A 20,386-nucleotide genomic window follows, 5' to 3' on the forward strand; every position below is an offset into this window, starting at 1 on the left:
TCTGGCCCTTGAAGCCATCCGAGTTTGTTACTGGACTACATGGGTTGCTTTCCTCAAACTAGCTGTATTATATTCTTTAAGTTGATGAACGAAGAGCAAAGCCTTTGGTAATGGAAAAAGACAGAGGCTTTATCGCTTCTAGAGCAGGAGAGAGGCAGGCTCTAAGGTGAGAGATGAGAAATGGCCAAACACACACTTGGCAATGATGCCCAGGACCAGACCTGTTCACTCTGACCCCACCACTGGTGGATTAATGTGTATTCTCTGTACGAGCAAACAATTCCTTGGTTATCTCATCAGTAGGGCATGAATTTAATTATTTTTTTGCAATAATTGTGATTGCTTTGCTTTGAGTCATTCAAAATTCTCTGCCCAGTCTGCTTGTCCATTTGTGAAAGGGTTGCCTGGGCATTAGGGAAGAGTCTGTGCCCAAGTTAAGAGCGTTCTTTTTTCTAGAACAGGATGAAGAAAATCATCATTGGGACCTCAAATTATATCACTCTACCTAACTGTACTCTTAGCCTAGGTAGTTAAGGAAAAAGTCTTCAGCACATGTACAGTGCCCTGAGATCTTCAGCAGTAGTGTGCTGATAAACGTGAGGGAAGATATATGCATAATATACCCACATAAGTTTACTATAAATTTTACCAATATAAAGGATGAGTAGCATACATTTATAAATAATAATAAAATGTTCAATACTCTTGACTATAAATTTCATATTGCCCATTGAGTCTCACAGAATGCTTCTGCTGATTTTTGCAGAGCTTGCGTATCTGAAGCCAACCTATAGTTGCAATTGACAAATCAGTGTAGTGCCAACAGGGCTGTTGGTTGATATTTTTGTTTACACTAATGAGTGAGACTAGTGAAACAAGAAAGACATATATTGGAACTTCACTTGTTTGGGAATAGTGTGAGCAACATCTTTGCTGAATTGCATAATAGTTTTTGAATACTGGAAGAATATTTCCTCATTTTTCCCTCAATGTAATGGCCACACATGACACACTTTTAAGTTTAATCTGCATGACTAAAATTTTCACCATCACTTTCTTATGTCTAGATAATCAATAAAATGATAAATCAAGTCCTGTTTTGTAGCATTTGCTGTTTTTGTGGTGTAAACGTTCACACTGTGGCCAGTTTCAAATTACCAATGTGACGTTACTGAATACGGAGTTGCAAAGGGATGTGCAATGGCACATCATTTTATAATATTACCATCACACACATACAACACATGTAAATAATTTTAAGAGTGCAGCTAATGGTAAGATGTAGTAACATAATTTGGAAGTGATGAGTGTCAAATATTTATGACCTTCATTTTTAATAAAGTTTATTTCATTGTAAGTTTATGTAATTTGATTTTTCATAATGGGTATGTTCAACAACCAGCTGTCAAAATTCCTGAAAATTTAACAACTGGCCCTCCTAAGCTGGCAAGAGCTGGTTCCAGGAAACCACTGCCCTATACAGGAGACTTCACGGTTTTACAAGACTTGGTTCCCGGATTTCAGGGTAATTTGGCCTTTCACAGAAAGTTACTTTAAGTCGCCCTCCACCCTCTTTGTTAATGCGATGGATAACTTTAGCTTTAAAATTTGGCTCATGTAACTTTTGCTTCCTCATGGGCAGACGATATCTGGGCATTAGCCCTCAATGAACTTATGAAATACACTGATGGTATAAGGTATCATGAATACTCAGAAGGGAGGATGGCAAATTGGATTTGCTAAATTCATCGAAGCTCTCAAACATACAAGAGAAGATGATTAAGTTTCCCTTTTCACACTGACTGATTGGAAGTTTAAAGTCTGATTGTCCTACAGACTTTGTCCTACAGGTAAAAGGAAATGAGAACTCATGGTCTGCATTCTTAAACTCAGCTCCAATTTAAGTCATTGTTTCCCCTTTTACATCATCTTTCCCTTCTATTTCTAGTTACGTTATTTTCCTATACTTTATGCATCTCTGTAAGTTGCTTCTACAAAACAAGGTGAGGTATGATTATTCTCAAACAGTTCTTCTAAAAAACATGTTTTTAAATTATAAACAAAAATACAAATTATAAACAAAATGACAAACACAAGCTTCTTGTAAAAGATTCAAATATGAAAAGTTAAAGTTCTATTGGACTTACAACTGCATACATTTGTCAAAATTCACTGAATTGAACTTTTAAAGCTTGTAAATTTTATTGTATGGAACTTATGTTTCAATAAAGGGGATTAAAAAAAAGTTGAAGTCCTCTTTTTCCTCCTTCTATCCCATCTTTCTCTTTTCTCTTCCCCCCTTCCCTGTGGGTAACTACTGTAAAAAGTTTGATATGGGTCCTTCAGATCTTGTTTTACACACAAAACCTGTTTACATCCCCCCATCCCAGAATTTGTCAGTGAAGGAGCCTGAACATCCCAGTTCAGAGGCCCCAAACTCCACTTCTCTCAAAGGCTGGTAACGAAGGCCTCTGGGGGCTTTGCACCCACGAAGGCAATTACATGTGGTCTTGTTACTCAATGTCTGTGATTGTTTCACATTGATTGCATTTTAGCCCATGTATACTAAGGAGTTCCAATGCCTGAAAATAATGTTGCACAAAATATAATAAACATTGGGACTGTATGTAGCTATTTAATTCTCTGCTACTGAAAAACACTCTTGCTGCCATGGGCTACTTGATGTCCAGGAGTCACTGCTGTCCCTAAATGCATTGGAGATAAGCACCTTAACTGTGATATGCTCAGAAACCGAAATTCTGTGAAATAGGGTTGACAAATCTCATTCATATTTTAGGATGAGGTTTTTATTTTCGTGAGGAAGATCAGCCCTGAGCTAACATCCAGTGCTGATCCTCCTCTTTTTTGCTGAGGAAGATTGGCCCTGGGCTAACATCCGTGCCCATCTTCCTCTACTTTATATGGGATGCTGCCACAGCACGGCGTGACAAGCGGTGTGTCAGTGTGCGCGGGCGATCCAAACCCGTGAACCCTGGGCCGCTGAAGTGGAGCACGTGCACTTAACTGCTTGTGCCACCAGGCCGGCCCCTAGGATGAGGTTTTTTAACCTCAGCACTATTGACATTTTGGGCTAGGTAATTCTTTGCTGTGGGGGCTATCCTGTGCATTGTAGGATGTTTAGCAGCCTTCCTGGACTCTATTCTCTACATGCCAGTAGCATCCACTCCCCCATCCCCCATATAGTGACAAAGATATCTCCAGACACTGCCGAATATCCTCTGGGGGACAAAGTAGCCTCTGGTTGAGAACCACTGTTTTTAGGAGAAAGCCATCAGATCCATTCATATTTTAGGAGAAGACCAGATACTTATGGGAAACAGGAGGAAAAACCATAAAAAGAAAGAGAAAGAAATCAAATTTCCAAATAAGTATATCATTTACTCTTCTATTCTTCCTCTGAATTAATAAGATCCCTGATAAGAAATGGATTGGTGTTTAAGAAAACAGCTGTTGACCCCACATATCTTTTATAAGAACCCGAAATCTCCTGTAAATGACTACAAACCACAGCTAGGAAGAAAGCAGCCATCCCCACCTTGCCTACTCTTGCGTGGGGAGTTATCTGGGCTCTCTGGATTTCAAGTTTTACATTTCTGACATGGGGAGGAGAAATCTTGGTTTCCTTCCGGATACGACCTTTGTTAGTGTCAGACAGTGAATGTTGATAAGGTACTCCGAGCACCTAAGAAAGTGATGTCATTTTATAGAAAACTAAAAATCATAAGTTAAACTGGGCAAGAATTTGGAAATTATCAAGCCTACTTCTCTTTTACAGAGGCTCAGAGAGATGAAAAATTAAGTGATTTACTTAAAATCACACAACGGTAGTGAACTGCAAAGCTAGGTCTCATGACTCAGTCCAGGCCTTTTCTATTGGTCTTGGTTTGGTGGAAAGAAAGTAAGGAGGAACAATGTCAACTTCTCCCCAGTCCCCTCCTCCACTCTAAGTTGAGGGATCTCTTTTCTCCTCAAGATCTAAATAAGATTGTCTTGCACCTCTACTCCTTGATTTGTGGAATGTCCTAGGCCAGTGGTTCTCAACCCTGGCTACAGCTTCTAGAGAACTTTTTAAAAAACACCGAGTTCTAGGCTCCAACCACAGAGATTTTTTATTTACTTGGTCTGAAGTGGAGCAAACAATAGTATTTCTTTTTAAACGTTCCCCTAGGTGACTCTAATATGTAGACAGGATTGAGAACCTCTATTCTGTGACCTCTCCATCATTTCTCCCAATTTTGGTGATAGAGGGTGGGAGTGGGAAAGGAGGCAGCTTATATTCTCACGTTATCTCTGGCCCCAGTTTCCACTGAATTAGATCCATTTGGAGACACAATTATGTTATAGGAGCTACCCCTCTTTTAAACCAGGTCAACATAAGTAGGGACCTCAGTCTTTCTTTGATTGCCTCAGAAAACCCCTATCTGCCTAGGGTAATAGATTTTTCCCAAGTTTGACACGTTAGAGTATTGCAGTAAAACGAACACTTAAAATAGAATACTAAACACTGGCGTTCTTCAGAGACCTGCCAGCTCTGCTTTGTGGTTCAGACCTCTCCTCACCCCCTTTTCTCTCCTGTTTCCCTATCTCCACACTCCTGTTGCTTCTAATGAAGGACATTTTTCTTTCTCTTTTGCTTTATTGTCTCCTGCTGACCCCAAGCCTTCAAGAGTCTCACCTTTCACCCCAAAGGACTTGTATTTTTCTAATCAAAGACAATTCTTTCCCTAAGAGGAATTCAGGGTTCAGTTCTACCAAGAGTCTAGTGGACACTGGTTGCTTCTCCCATATCTATTCCTCCCTTTCTTAGTAACTACCCCAATTTTCATGTGTATATCCAAACCTCCCTGTGCAGCCCACATCATCTGGGGGAAGCTATTTCTACCCCTGACTCCAGGACTGAGGCTCTAGCCAGAGGTTCCTTTCTTGGTTCACAGTACCTGTAGTGTCTCAGTAATGTTTTCATGGTTCCTCTAGGTAAAAAAAACCAAACCCAAACCAAAACAAACAAAAAACAAAACCCCCAAAACCCCTGAAATCTAACACTTTTGCTTATTAAGTAGTTAGGTCCCAACAACTTAATAGTAGGATAGTGTGTGATATCTGACAGGCCTATCTGTGCTCTTTTTGAAAGTTTAAAATGTGCCATACTGCCCCTGTGAGGTTGCTGCGGAGCCCCAGCATGGCTGGATGCAGGCAGGGAACTGCAGTCCAGGGTAAATCACCCCCTGTTACAGTTAGTGATTCAGGGATGGGCAGATGACCCATTCAAAGTAATAAGAATGGACAAGATCCAAAAGAAGCTTCCTTACTTTTCTGAGAGGACTGATGTCCCCCTCCCTAAAGGTGTGTGGGGAAGCATGTAGCCAGAAGCTGCTGGCAGTCACTGTGCTTCCCTGAATAGGAGCCAGCTTTATGACGAAGCTCATCCATGGAAGGTGAGAAGAGAGACAAAAGAATTTTGTTCTTTGATGGCATCATTGAGCAGACCCATCAAACCTACTCTAAAGTCTGTGTTGCTTCAGAACTATATGCACCAACGAATCTCTTTCATTGTTTCCATCAACTTGAATTGGGTTTTCTCTTAACAGGTAGTGAAGTCAAACAGCCTTTATCAATTAGGACTAAATTTGGCTGTCCTCATGGTATAAAATAGCTGTTGGTGCTCCAACCATCACACCCTCTTTTCAAGCAGCAAGATTCAAGAAGGGGTGAAGGGCATAACTCCTCTCTTTCAAATCTTGGATTGCCTACCCAGAACTTCTACTTTCATCTCATTGGGCAATATTTAGTCTCATTGTTATACCTAGTTCAAAGGAAGCTGAGAAATGTGGACTTTATTCCAAGTGGCAATGTGCTCATTTGAAACTCAAGGTTCAATTAATAAGAAGGAAGAGTGGAATGGAAGTTGGAGAACGCAACTAGTTGACTGTCATCAATTGATTCAGAGAGTAATATTTGTTTTACATCCCCACTATACATATTTTGACCTCTGCCCCTTTGGTGATTGACATACTATTTGAATTCAATTGAGTCAAGGTATCCAAGTCATCCCAGAAGGACAGATGATTTTAAAGCTTCTGGAGAGGCACAGTCACATCATTAGCTCTTGTGCAGTGCTCTGCAGTACTGCTTGGCGTGTGGTGGGCGCTCAATGCGTATTTGTTGAATGTTGAATGAATGAATGATCTTTTAGCAGTGCATTTCAGCAACTCTGAAAATCTCCTGATGCAATTTCCTATAAGACACATTCACTCAGAGCTCAACCTTCAGTAAAGAGCAAAGAATTGCTGCTGACCGGCTCTGGGCCATATCCTGTGCAATCAATACTGCTCACTGAATCTCCGACTTGAATCAGCAATGGGTGCTCTCCAGAGGCCCCTCTCAACTCCTCCCTAACAAGCTCAGGGATGGCACCAAACTTCTTACCCAAATAGAGATCTGGGTTTCCCTCCTCCTTCCACTATTCCTACTTGGAGAATTTAAGTATCATGTTGGTTTTCAAGCCACAGGACTTCAGAGCTAGGAAGGAACACAGACTTGCCTATGCAAGTCTGAGGGCCTATGTGCTTAATGAGAATTGGAGCAATAAGCATTCACTGCAGATACATTGTATTTTAATATGCAAATGTCATCAACAGAGAGAATGGCACTAGATGGAACACATGATAAATAACTTATATTCTGTAAGCACTTCCCCGTAAACAGACACAGCATTTTAGAGAAAAGTTAGTGCTTCATAAGCATTTGTATTTCAATAATCTAGTGGAGTTCTGCAAGGTTTTCTTTCACATGAGAGCTATTTCTCTGAAGTGCCAGCTATTTTACTCAATATGATATTATTCTGAGTGCTATTAGGTGGCATTTTCTGTTCAAGGACATAGCAATTTACTTTTGGAATGAATTTTCTCCCCATGCCCTCAGATGCTAATGTAGGAACTGATGTCTGGTGAATTCCAGACAGAGCCAGAGTTTCTCCCGGTGTGGCCTATGGATTACCTGCATCTCAGTCATGCAATGGTTCCTGGGCTCCAGCCCAGTTCTGCTGAATCAGAATTTCTCATGCTGAACCCCAGGAATGTGCTCTGCATTTCAAACGTGCACTCTATGTGATTCATGGGTACGCTCAAGTTTGAAAACCACTAACTTAACTTTTCAAATTAAATTAACATGATCTTCACATCTAAAACGTATTATTACTGCTATTGATAATTGCAACTACTAACTAGTAGCTAACCTGTGTTTAGCTCTTATCCTTTGCCAGCGTGTGGATGGAAAAAGAAATGAATGACTAGAAAATGTGCACAAAATATAAGAGATTCAACACCTTTCAGCTGGCTTCTAATTGTTTTTTTTTTTTAAATCATCTTTTTTTTTTTGGCAGGGAAGGATTCGCCCTGAGCTAACATCTGTTGCCAATGTTATTTTTTTCTTTTCCTCAAAGCCCCAGTGCATGGTTGTATATTCTAGTTGTAAGTTCTTCTACGTGAGCTGTTGCTAAAGCATGGCAACGGACAGACGGGTGGTGTGGTTCTGCGACCGGGAAATGAACCTGGGCCGCCGAGGTGGACAGTACGGAATTTTAACCACTAGACCATCAGGGCTGGCTGTCTAATTGGTTTTTTTTTTTGAAACTCTGTACCATGAGTCACCTCTGGATATGTGGTCACAGCTTCGAACTAGGTCCCACTTCAGAAAGAGATAAAAGGAGATGGCTGTAACCTATTTCCAAAGCTGCCTTTTACATCTGTAGACAGATAGTGTTTGAGTAACACCAGGCCCCAACTGCAGCATCCATGACCATAAATGAAAAACAGATTTAGAAATATTCTCAAAGATTGCTGGACTAAGATGACATTTTGAAAGATGTAAACAAAGAGAAAATAGTAAGTGATTATTCAGAGCAGGGTAACACTAGTGGAATGGTTTTGCAAAAGGTGGTGGCAAATTTACTTCTACTTTGTTTCTCTTGCGTGTCATTATTTCTAAGGACGGTCCAAATTCCAGTATTGTATTAGGTAGTGCAGTGTTCTCCCTACAGGCTGGAGAATAATTCATGGTTAAAATGTCACTTCTGATTTAGTGTTTACGTTTTACCATATGCTTTTTTAACTTTCAGCCAAGAAATAGGATACTCATCAACACAAAGGCATTTAATACATGTGATTTCCACGGAGAAATAGTAACCCAAAACGCAACCAGCCTCCCTGCAGCTCAACTGACACATTTCCTAATCCCTTCATATCAAGGGTACAGGTGTTGGCATGGCAATGAGTGTCCCATAGGTCATGCTATGATGTACAATTTCAGCCCATGAGGCAGAAATCATCCTGGGAATTTTTGCAGTCTTTTGCCAACTCAATTCAGCCAAGAAACAATAGGACACTGCTGGAGACGGAGGGCACGCAAATGTTAAGTTGATTTTTTTTTTTGATGTGCCTTGAGAGTGAATAGATAAAGATAATAAAAAATAAATGGAAAAGGGCAAAGGACAGACACTCCAAATTCGGATGAGCCGCTGACTGCTGCCAATGGAAACTGAAATGGGAGCCAACCCTGCTAGTGTCTTACAAGCTTAGACATCGGATGTCTACCAACGCTGCTGTCAGTTGGACGTGTCTGAGTATAGCTCAGTTCCCAAAATGTGAATCTAGGTCAGCAACACACTTTTGCTCACCAGTGTTCTATGGTTTGTTCCTGCTTGGTTGGGGAGAGCTGAGTTCATGGTGTCAAGGAGCATTTGAACTCTTTTCCCAAAATTCTACCAATGGCACCCCATCTGGTAGTCATTTCTGAAGCCATTTTGTTCATCCTTGTCCCTCAGGGCCTAGTACAGTGCCTGGTACACAACAGCAGTTCTGTAAATACCTGTCAAGTGTTGATCTGCTCCTTTTTTCTCCCTTGCCCCTTCAGGTCCATCAGTCACAATGTTGTGTTACTTCTCTAAGTGGACCTCACCTTCTGCACGGCCTTTTCCAACTTCATGGCTACTTTCCTGGTCCAGACCCTCCTGTGCTTTATATCCTGGCTGCGTGATGGTATCTAACTTGTTTTATTGCTCCTAATTTTTCTTCCTGTTAAATCTTTACAGGAATAATGCCAGAAGGAGCTTTCTGAAATACCACCTTCCGCTTTTACACCTCTGCTAAAAAACTCGGAGTGGCTCTCCACAGCCTGCTGATAAGAAAACCCCAATTCCTCGGCCTGTGGACCAGCCCTAACTCACATGTTGGATCTTAACTCTCTTTCCTTCCCTGCACACACCCCTTATTCTAGCCACTGTCTTTTCATTATAGAATAGATATTCCCCCAGTTGTCCTGTCTGTAATGACCACTCGTCCTCTGTGCCGGTCTAGGGGTTCCTGTTCATTCCAGTCCACTCAGACTCTGCCTCCTGCCATCACTCCCTCCTCAGAACTCCCATCACCTCTCCTAGGACCCTGTACAGTTTATTGGGCATTTACCTTGTGTTATACTGTGACAGTATTTATCTTGTAACGTCCTGTCCTGTTTCTCCAGTTAAGCTGGAGGGGCCTTGAGAACAGACTCTTTCTCATTCATCTCAGTGTCCCCTGTGCTTGAGACAGTATCTGTCATATAGTTGCTGCTCAATAAATATTACTGCTGTATGATGTTCAAGAAGCCCAAGCTTCAAGCTCAGCTGTGATCTCTTTTCAATTGCCTTTTTATTTTTTTGTGTGAGGAAGATTAGCCCTGAGCTAATGCCTGTTGCCAATCCTGCTCTTTTTTGCTGAGGAAGATTGGCCCTGGGCTAACACCGGTGCCCATCTTCCTCTACTTTATGTGGGATGCCTGCCACAGCGTGGCTTGATGAGCGGTGCACAGGTCTGCGCCCAGGATCCAAACCTGCAAACCCCAGGCCACCAGAAGCGGAGTGTGCGAACTTAACCACTATGCCACCGGGCCGGCCCTCAATTGCCTTTTAAAAAATCTTTTTGCAGAAGAGACAATAATAAAAGGCTTTGGAAACCTTATCTTTTTTTCCTATGAGATTTTTAGGTATGAATTAGAAAATGATATGGTTTGTTAGATATGCAATTTCATAGTTATATATGTAATTGAAGCCTCCTCAAAGAAAGATGGAACTAGGTTGGAGTGGTTTTCTATTCCCAAACAGCATGAGGATGCTCAGCTAAGCACAAGTCTTTCATCACTTACAGCCACTGTAAGGACGATGTCACAGTGGTCAAGAGTCTACAGTGAACCCACTTAGGAACTATCCTTCTTGCTGGTGCTTTATAATTAAATGGTTGCTACATTTTGCCAAGCGCCTGCACACCCCCGTGTTCAAGACACAGAACTTCACCTTGACTGTACATCATGAAATTTCCAATGGGAAAGAATGAAGCTCTCATTTCCTACTGAGGCTGGTTCAACTTGGTTTTTTTCAGGATGAGACTGAGTACAGGAGACAGGGGTCACACAGGGAGAGCCGGACGCAGAGCCAGAATGACAATCATGATTTTGGATTCTAAGTCCTCTGCTTTGCCCTCATAGCCACTTTGGCCTTCTAGACAACTATGTTTATTTAGTAGAATCAACATATGATTATTTTTAAAAGTAAGTTCTCTAATATCTTTTTACACATCAAAATGAGGTCCTGTTGTGAGATTTTTCTCTGTGTGTGCTGGGGGAGGGGATATGGAAACACGAGTCAAATGCAAATTTCCTGTTCTCAGAAAACGATAACATTAGCCATTCTTGGTAACTCGGAATATTTTAATAAGGAATTTTAGCAGGCTAAACGGGTTGAACGTTGGCATCCAAGTTATTACTCAGTTAGGTATTATATTTTAAGTTTATACAATGTTGAGCTCTAGGCAGCAAAAAGGTAAGGAGTTTTTCTCTTTCTATGGCTTTAATGTGGATACTGTCTCTACCTTTACTGGTACTTGGAATAATATTATTTTGTACCTATATTACATAGTGGTTGGCTTCGTCAAGTGCACATTATTCAGGATTCTAAGTCAGGTTCTGTTGGAAGTAGCAAGAATCCTGGAAGGCAATGGCTCTCGACTTTGTGCACCAGAATTACCTGTGGAGCTTTTAAAAAATGAGGATGCCTGCACTCAGTTCCAGACCCAGAACATCAGAATTTTCTGAGACAGGCCCAGGGCAGTGTGTTTTTAACAAGTTTCTCAGGTGATTTTTAAACCACACCTCTCTTAGGAACCACTGATGTAAGATCTCTTAGAGACTTTTTCTTTTGTAAGCAAGAGTCTTGGAGTGAAAGGCCCCTTAAAAGGACATCTGCTCACCCATCCAACAGATGCTTGAATTCTCCCTAAAATATCCCATAGCATCTGTTGAATAGTTTTTGATGTCCCATCATTTAACGGACAGAATGACTAGCACTTTAAGTATTTATTCCATTTTTTCCCTCTGACATTTTCTTGAAAGTGAGAGAAAAAAAACCCAAACATTATTATTCCCTTTCTCCTACTTGGCCAATTTTGCCTTCTTCCTGCCTTGGGACTAGTGCTGAAACTCAGCATGGCTGTTTTGGTCTCACATCTTCGGGTTATTTATGGCCCTATCATGCCAAAGCATTTTATTTTGGCCACCCCAGCCTTGTTGGCACGCAGCTCTGGGAATATTGTCAGATAAGGCAACTGCTGCCAGGAAAAAGAGCATAAACAGTCGTTACAAACTCAGAGGCTATTTGGTTTTGTGTTAATTTTCTTAATTCAGGCATGGTAGATTAAAAAAAAAAATCATTGTTGTGGATCTGGTGAATACAACTGGAACAGATGACCAGATAATAAGACTAAATTAAACCTACAATGGGATTGTCAGTCTGCTTTTCATACATACAGCCCAAAGTGGGAAATCTTGTGGCTACACACTATAATTCCCTGTGACAACAACTAAAAACACAAAGTCTTTATTGTCCACTTCAATCACTCTGTTGATTCTAGTTAGCTCTCATTCTGTCTTTTGGTTTTTGTTACTCCTGTTCCAGTTGTCATTAAAGGAAATTCCAGGCAATAAAAAAATACACAAAATCCAAACACATTAAGAGTTTTTTCCATCTTCATTTTTTATATGACCATCTATAAAATAACATGGACATTTTTGGACATAAAATTAATGCTGAAGCTGAGTCAAAAGGAGGGGAAATACGGTCTGAGTGACCTCTATTATATAGTTAGTCATTCAAAAGAAAAACACACTGTGTGCTGTGCAACTCAAATTAGCTGCAAAGTAGCCTATGTCCTCATTCAAGGAATCTTACAAATGTAGTTAGTTATTTCCGGAAGTAGATAAGAAACCTAAAAGACACTTCCATCAAGATGCATTGTGAGCATTTTAATTTAAAATTACAAGTCTACTGGAATTCCATTTACTATATTTCAGTTCCATTTACATGACAAAGAGACAAAAAATGGAGTGGTGATCTCCTAATTCTTTTCTTACTACATCCTTTTAGTACTTCTATTAAAAGTATTTTTAAATAATAACTCATTGTGATACAAAAGAATAGAATTTTTAAACAATTATTTTATTGAGGTCATACTGGCTTATAACATTGTGTAAATTTCAGGTGTACATTATTATATATCAGTTTCTATATAGACTGCATCGTGCTCACCACCAATAGTCTGGTTTTTATCTGTCACCATAAATATGTGCCCCTTAACCTCTTATTAATGAAAGAAAGGCCACTAAACAAAACTGCAGATGCCAAAAGGAGAGAATAACTGGTCTCCTGCAGGGGGTAGGAAGGCGAGACTGCTCCTCTTGCTGCCTGGCCAGCAGGTGGCACAGCCCCCCAACTTGTCAGTACCGCAGCCCCTGGAGCTCCAGGTGGTCAGCAGCTTCCTCACCTGATTAGTTTCAGGAAAATTTTAGCTAAGTGTCACTCCCTCCACTTCCTTCTCCCCTTCCTTCCCTCCCTTCATCCATCTATCCTTCCTCCCTTCATACCTTCCTCTCTCCCTTCCTCCCTTCCTTCCTTTCCTTTTCTCCTCCCAATTGACTGGAGGACTGAATGCTACCAAGGAGATTGAGTTAAAAATCATTACTGCAAGTCCCTCCTGAGGGCAGGAATTACAATCTGTCCTCCTGTGACAGAGAGCATGTAATTAATCCAAGTTCCTGGAAAGGAAGTCAATTTTGGAATGGATCTAGAAAAAGAACGGGCGAGATGCAGTAGAAATATACTCTATACCATATCTTGTTTCCCTCACCAACTTTATTGAGGTACAATTAACTATTAAAAATTGTATATATTTAGGGCCAGCCCCGTGGCTTAGTGGTTAAGTGCGCGCGCTCCGCTACTGGCGGCCCAGGTTGGGATCCTGAGCACGCACTGACACACCGCTTCTCCGGCCGTGATGAGGCCGCGTCACACATACAGCAACTAGAAGGATGTGCAACTATGACATACAACTATCTACTGGGGCTTTGGGGAAAAAAAGGAGGAGGATTGGCAATAGATGTTAGCTCAGAGCTGGTCTTTCTCAGCAAAAAGAGGAGGATTAGCACGGATGTTAGCTCAGGGCTGATCTTCCTCACACACGCACACAAAAATTGTATATATTTAAGGTGTACAAGAGCTGGGGGGGATGGGAAATGGGGAGATGTTGGTCAAGGGGTACAAAGTGTCAGTCTTTTTTTTTTCTTAGTTAAAAAAATAAAAATACAGGCTAGTCTGTGGAAAAGACAGGCATCATGTAGAAGTTAAAGCACAGGTTTGAAAGTTAGACCTAGCTATTGAAGAATGATTTCTGTAAGCTAATCATAGCCCACTTTCAGCAATAGAATATATGTATTTTTTACTAAATTTTCAAAATTAAAGTATAACATACAAAGTGGCCCTCTGGACCACGACTCCCTCCTTTCTTAAAGTAACCACTATTTTGAATGCTAAGAGCATAGAGTAGTTTTGTCTCCTGTTTAACTTTAAATGAATAATAGAATATGTATTCTTTGGAGATTGGCTTCTTTTGCTCAAATTATGTTTGGGAGCAGCAGATCCAGCTGTGCAGCAAGTGGAGTTCTTATCTTCTTCGAGAAGGCAAACATTCCTTCTGCAAGAGCATTAGTAGGTCTCTTGCCTGTGTATGAATGAATTAATCTTACACTATTTTCTTTTATAGCCAGACGGCAGGATGAAGGTAGTATTTCCCCAGGGGCATGAAGGGCATGATGGAAAGTGTGGGAGAAAAACTATAGAAAGGGCAGGTTGCTCTAAAGAAGTATTTCTAGGATATGATTTGATGCTAAATATCTTTAGGAATTTGTTCAAATCAACCTAACCTGCAGAACCCTAGCCATATCAATGGTAAAATGCAGTAATAATATGTCTTCCTTTCTTCCTTCCCTATATTAAATATACTCTGTGTTAAATGTGTATTAAATGTACTCTGTATTAAATGTGTTCTGGGCTTTGTTTAACAGAGAGTTGCTAAAGTCTTCCTAGATGGATGATTTCATTTAAATACACAATACGCACACCATTAAGTCTACTACGACCCAGACAGGTATGATGACTATCTCCATAGGAACCCACTTCATTAACCAAGAGTAGATTGCAACCCATTACAAAGTGTTTCAAATGCAATAAGACTACCCAGAAATTCTTGGGCTCTGAGCTCTGCATGAATATATAAGAAGGGGTTTTCAGACTGTGAAGGAAGCAAGTACTCAGCAAGCAGTGACAGATGTGGGAAGTAATCAAGCTTTCAGTGTGAGGCACAGGAAGGCACAATTCTCCTCCGTTTAAATGCCATGCCCTTCAAAGAGACGCCCAAGTGACCAGGGGCTTCTCTACAGAGGCAAGACTGAGACATCAAGATTTGCAAGGCAAAAACAGATATCTGGGACCAAACTCACATCTTCCCTGAGACAGGTCAGATCCTGGATCAGCAAAAAATGGGAAGAGGGGGATAGGTGGAGAGAGGGGGATAGGTGGAGAGAGGGGAGGAGAAAGAGGAAGCTCAGCTAGAACAAATCCATGACAAGATAATTAGGGAGGCCTTTCCAATAGAAACAGAATGAGTATGGAATAGGGTGGGCAACTGGGGAGAGAGAATCAGGGCCGAGGAAATCTGATTCTGAAACCATGGAGACCCTGTTCAAAATGCTTTATCACCAGATCTCAGCATATTCACCTGTGAAAGGGAAACAATAAAACTGATATGCTTTCATTACTTGCAAATGATGTATTTGTCTCTATCCGTTTGTCTTTCTGCCTCTCTCTATCAGTATTTATAGCTCTAAATTAGTAGTAGGACTTAATCCACTATCAATTTTATTGATTGTTTTAATACAGGAGCCAAAACTCTTCTCAAATAAATAAGCAGTTCAGTCCACTAAATCTGAATTTCACCGACCCACCTAGTTCCAACCTGAGAACAATGCCCTCATGGAGATCTCATTATTCTTCAGTTCAGTTTGTCCTCCTGCTTTCACTGCAAGGTAAGAGGACCTTTTTGATGCTAGGAACATGGCAGGTGGGCATTTGCCAACTCCACAGGCCAATGGTTTAGGAAGCACATTTGCTGATGGAAAATACATTCTCTGAAGAAAATCTTTCTAGTCAGTGAGGATTATTTATAGCTTCTAACACAGAAGGTTTCAAGTATACAGGGAACATCATTATTAACACTAACTCAAATGAACTCTACAGGAAGGAGGACTACAAAGTCCTCATAGGATGCCCTTAAAAGATGTGGCCTTAGAGAACTTGACAATGGGAAGGGAAGGATGAATGGAGAAAGGGGAGTGAGTTACCAAGGCAACAATGGGACTTGGGGCTTGGCTTTCTTTTTCCAGGTCATCAGTGATCCTCCTTTCTTCCCTCTTCAATTTTATTTTTTTGCAAAAGGAATGATGGTCCAACATCTCTGAAGCAATACAGACCCTTCTGCTCAAAGTCCTGTTGGTACCCAGATTCCTGCTTTATGGAGATAAACTCATCCTCCTCCTCACTTTTAAGTCTCTACCTCTACTGACTTCACCTGTCCCACCCAGCTGTATCTCGGGAGGCCACAAGAAAACTCTTTATTAGTTGGACTAGTTTGCTCACATCACATGTATGTACTTCATTCAGTCTTTGCTTATACCATGTCCTGACTTGGAACACTCTCTCACTGAATCCCACTCTGCCAAACACTTTAAAACCCACATCTAGCCACATTTTTCTCCATGAAGCTTTCTCTGAATATCTAGCCCTAAAGGAGCTCCCTCCTCTCTGAGTAGCAGTTAGGGCTATTTCCTACAACGTAATGCTAGTTAACCATATTGTATTATCTCTTAGTTTGTTATGCGTTAGTTTCTCCAGACTGTCTGAGTTAGGAACCTATTTGAGTTAGTGACCTATTGTGTTAGGGACCAAGCTATTTGAGTCAGGGACCTAGCCTACCCAGAATGGCAGATAGAGCTACTATTTCTCATTTGTCTATCCAGAGGAAGTTCTTTCTGCTAATTCACACAAAGGCACAGTATAGGACAGCTTCAGCCCTCTCTTTCTCTTGTAATCAATTTCAGACACGGGTAGACCAACCCAGCTGCCATGGATAGACACTACAGTCAGTCCCTAAGGAGAAAAATAATCTTCCTAGATCCTCTGAGTGATACCATTCATCACATCCTTTCTTTAAAGACATCATTTTTTTTTTTTTTTTGGTGAGGAACATTAACCCTGAGCTAACATCTGTTGCCAATCCTCCTCTTTTTGCTGAGGAAGATTGGCCCTGAGCTAACATCTGTGCCCATCTTCCTCCACTTTGTATGTGGGACACCTGTCACAGCATGACTTGAGAAGTGGTGCGTAGGTCTGCGCCTGGGATACCAAACCTGTGAACCCCAGGCCGCTGAAGAAGAGTGTGCAAAACCAACCACTATGCCACTGGGCTTGCCCCAAGACACCATTTTTTTTATATGTAGAAAGTTGACTTAGCCTTCTAGAAAGAGCAGAACAAAAGACATTCTCTAAAGGAAACATAGAAAAAGCCACCAAATTCAAATTCTGAGGCAGATTGTTCTATAACAATTGTTAAAAGTCCTAGAAATGCAATCAAAGATACAGTTTGAGAAAAGGAAGACAGAAAGGCCAGGTGAGCTGGCTGAAGAAGTTGCCAATAATGCAGAAGGGAAATTCAGCAACTGGGAGGCAATGATTGCTTCCCAGACAAACTACACCAAGTCTAGCATTGAAGTAGAAGAGTAAAGACCTGAAAGGGCAAAAAAAATAAATTGGGCACCTTGGGGCACACAGATTTCCTCTCTTTGCCCAAGAGGAGTTTCTATCTTTGGTCCTTTAGTAAGTCATCTATGTTGCTGTGCAGGACCACCTGAGAGGAAGGGGCAGTAGTCCCAGCCCACCATTTAGTATTAGCCTCGTGACCCGGGGTGAGTCACTTGATCTAGTTCTCATCTGCAAAATGGAGATAATACCACCTCTCACATTTATTTATTCATCCATTCACCAGATATTAATTAAGGGCCCATTATCGGCCAAGCACAAAGGAACTCAATGGTGAGCAAAACAGACATGGTCTTTGCCCTTATGGAGCATCCAGATCATCTCACAGGGTTCTTAGTTACAGAGAAGGAAAGTGTCTTTGAACTGGAAAGCACTGTGACAATGGAAGGTATTCTTCATTATCAATGACTTCCACTCTTGATCTAGCTGTGTGACCTGGACAAGTCATAATTTTTCTGGGCTTTCCTATTCTCATCTGTGAAATGAGAAAAGTTCCTGTCCTAAAATTTAAGTATTCCAAATGCAAATGAAGAAGTTAAGATTTTTAGGTACTTCTGAATCATAGCTTTCTAAAAGATTATTATGAAATAGTTCAGGCATACAAAACGATAAGAATAATATAATGACCCCTTGTATACCAACTACTCAATTTAAGAGATAAAACATTACAAGGAACTCTTCTGGTGGCCGGTCTTCCTTTTCCCCAGAGGAAATAACTGTGATGAGTGTCATGTTTATTATTCTGAATCATGGCCTTTCTAGGAAACCTGGTGTGTGAGTAAGAATGGTTTACCAGTGAAGAGTTCTTCCCATACTTAAGTGTTCCAGGTTCCTAATGAATGTGAGGTCACCACAGTGTACATCAGAGAAAGCTCAAGTACCAGTCTGTTCTCTCCCTGCCACTCCTGCTTGCTGCCCACCTAGTAGACAGAATTAGAAAAACCATGTGGCAGGCATTGCCTGTTGCATTTAGAAGGAGCACAGTTTTGTATTTACCTTGAGGGCCTTCTGCGCTGATTCACTGGATCCAATTGCGATTAGGTTAGGCCCAGCCATGCTGCAGAAACTCTTCAAATGCAACGCATCAGCCACCGGGACAGTGGAGACTGCATAATCCTATGCATGTAACAGAAACAAGCAGTTTGGCATTGTAGAATAATTCTAAAACCTATTTAAACCTGTCTGAAACACGCCTGCTCCTCTGGAACTGCCAGGAGCTCTAAATATCTGGAAGAAAAGCTGGGACCCACAGGTTTTGGTATTGCCAGTTGAACGAAGACTGCTTCTATGAAAAAGGGGCAGAGCCTCCTTCCAGATGTGTGACTGTGTCAACAGCTTCCCTGGTTGATCTATGGAGTGGGCTACTCTGGAAGGATGTGTCTGAATATCCTGTGCAAACTAGAGCCTCATGTCTTCATGGGGAACAGAGCTTCTTGGGGATTACCTCCCTTCCTGAGCAGTTTGGTGAGTCAATCTATTAATGATCAATAGAGTAAAGGGACCTTGAGAGGATGTGTGTGTAATACCCAGCACAACTTCCAGCACTTAGTAGGCACCCAAGTACAGCGGATCCTTGATTCCAATCTGAAAACTCCACATTTCATGTTAGAATCCGTTGGGTCTCCAGGTTTTTTTTTTAAGTCATCAATTGTCCCAGCAACATCTGCCAGGTGGTTGTATGATTATACACTGGGAGAAAACTGAAGATCTCCATGGTAACTTTGTCTGTTGCTGCTCTGGTAGCCCAACGAAGCCTGTTTATTGAGAAATTTGAATTTGATAGCTTCTAAAACGTTTAGCAAACACACAAATATTAGGAATTATTTTGCAAAGCTGATGACACATAAATACCATTATTCATGACATATTGATGCAATGGATCTATGAATATTTATTAAGTAATTACTCTGTGCCAGGCATAAATTACCCTTTACCTACCTTAAAAGTATCAGCCAAGATTTCAGCACCTCGTTGATTTGTCCTTTTGGAAAGGCCCACAAAAAATTCTCTGCCTATAATAAATGTCATGGAACATAGTGAGTGGGTGGCACCAGTGACGGCGCACTATTTTTTATCTATAAATAACGACCTTAAAGCCTCACACAGTTCTTTCCTACCACAGAGGGCAGCTCTACTTGTCCTCTGATCCCTACCCTCCTTACACAAATATGATTTCAAACTACTGCCCTTAGAGATAAACTTTTTCAAATTCATAGAGGCGGAAAGTAGAATGGTGGTTGCCAGGGGCTGGAGAGAGGGGTAGGTGGGGAGTCAGTGTTTAAGGGGTATGAAGTTTCAGTTTGGGAAGGTGAAAAAGTGCTGCAGATGGATGGTGGTGATGGTTGCACAACAACATGAATGTAGTTAACGCCTCTGAACTGTACGCTTAAAATGGTTAAATGGTAAGTTTTATGTTATGTATATTTTACCACAATAAGAGAATAAAGTTTTTATTTAGGAAATAATAGAATTAAACACATTAATAATCTGTAATCAGAAATTAAATAATAGCAATGACCAGTTAGCAGTGCTTCCTTTTTTTCCCCCTAAAAGAACAATACTAGACACTCTTGATGAAGTCGGATTCCTTTTCTTCCAATGCTGATGTAAGGGCTGAAGAAACCATCTGAGAAAAGTGAATTTAGTGCTGATGGGTCTTTAGGTCTGACCTCTAAGAGGTATCTTTAAAACTATGCATCCCTTTATTTCAAATCAAAACTTCAAAAATGCCTATCTACAAAGTACTAAAGTTTAGGAGGACGGAACTTTCTACTTATTTGGCTTTTCTGAAATTCTATAATTTTTCTTCTCAGAAGGCAAAATACTAAATAAAAATGGTCTCCTACTTGTAGGCAAACAAACAATTATAGTGGATAGAGTTAGGCAATACATAAATATGGGGATTCCTATCTTCCCTTAATTCTTTGGAAAAGAATTCTACATGAAATGTGGAAAAAATATTCAAAGAGAAATCAGTATATTTTGCCCCAGCACATTAGTGTAAAGTATAAGAAGAGTGGCCACGTAGAAGGAATTGCTTCATAGACTTTACAAATGTTAACTTTAATCTTCATGACGTCCTTATAAAAGGGGTAAATGACATAGGTCAAATGATGTTATGATAAATTCCAATGG

The 20,386-nt window shown here is 40.8% G+C and overlaps 1 protein-coding gene across 1 annotated transcript in view; it reads right to left on the reverse strand.

Annotated features, from left to right (window-relative positions):
- DDAH1 (dimethylarginine dimethylaminohydrolase 1) overlaps positions 1–20,386 on the reverse strand; it is a 134,813-nt gene that overhangs the window by 13,267 nt on the left and 101,160 nt on the right. Inside the window, exons 3-4 of the mRNA XM_058538414.1 lie at positions 19,190–19,263; positions 18,248–18,367 (exon numbers count right to left, since the gene is read on the reverse strand). Coding sequence (XP_058394397.1) covers positions 18,248–18,367; positions 19,190–19,263 — 194 coding nt within the window. The remainder of the gene's footprint in view (positions 1–18,247; positions 18,368–19,189; positions 19,264–20,386) is intronic.

Source organism: Diceros bicornis, chromosome 4, assembly GCF_020826845.1.
Source record: "Diceros bicornis minor isolate mBicDic1 chromosome 4, mDicBic1.mat.cur, whole genome shotgun sequence".
NCBI lineage: Eukaryota > Metazoa > Chordata > Mammalia > Perissodactyla > Rhinocerotidae > Diceros > Diceros bicornis.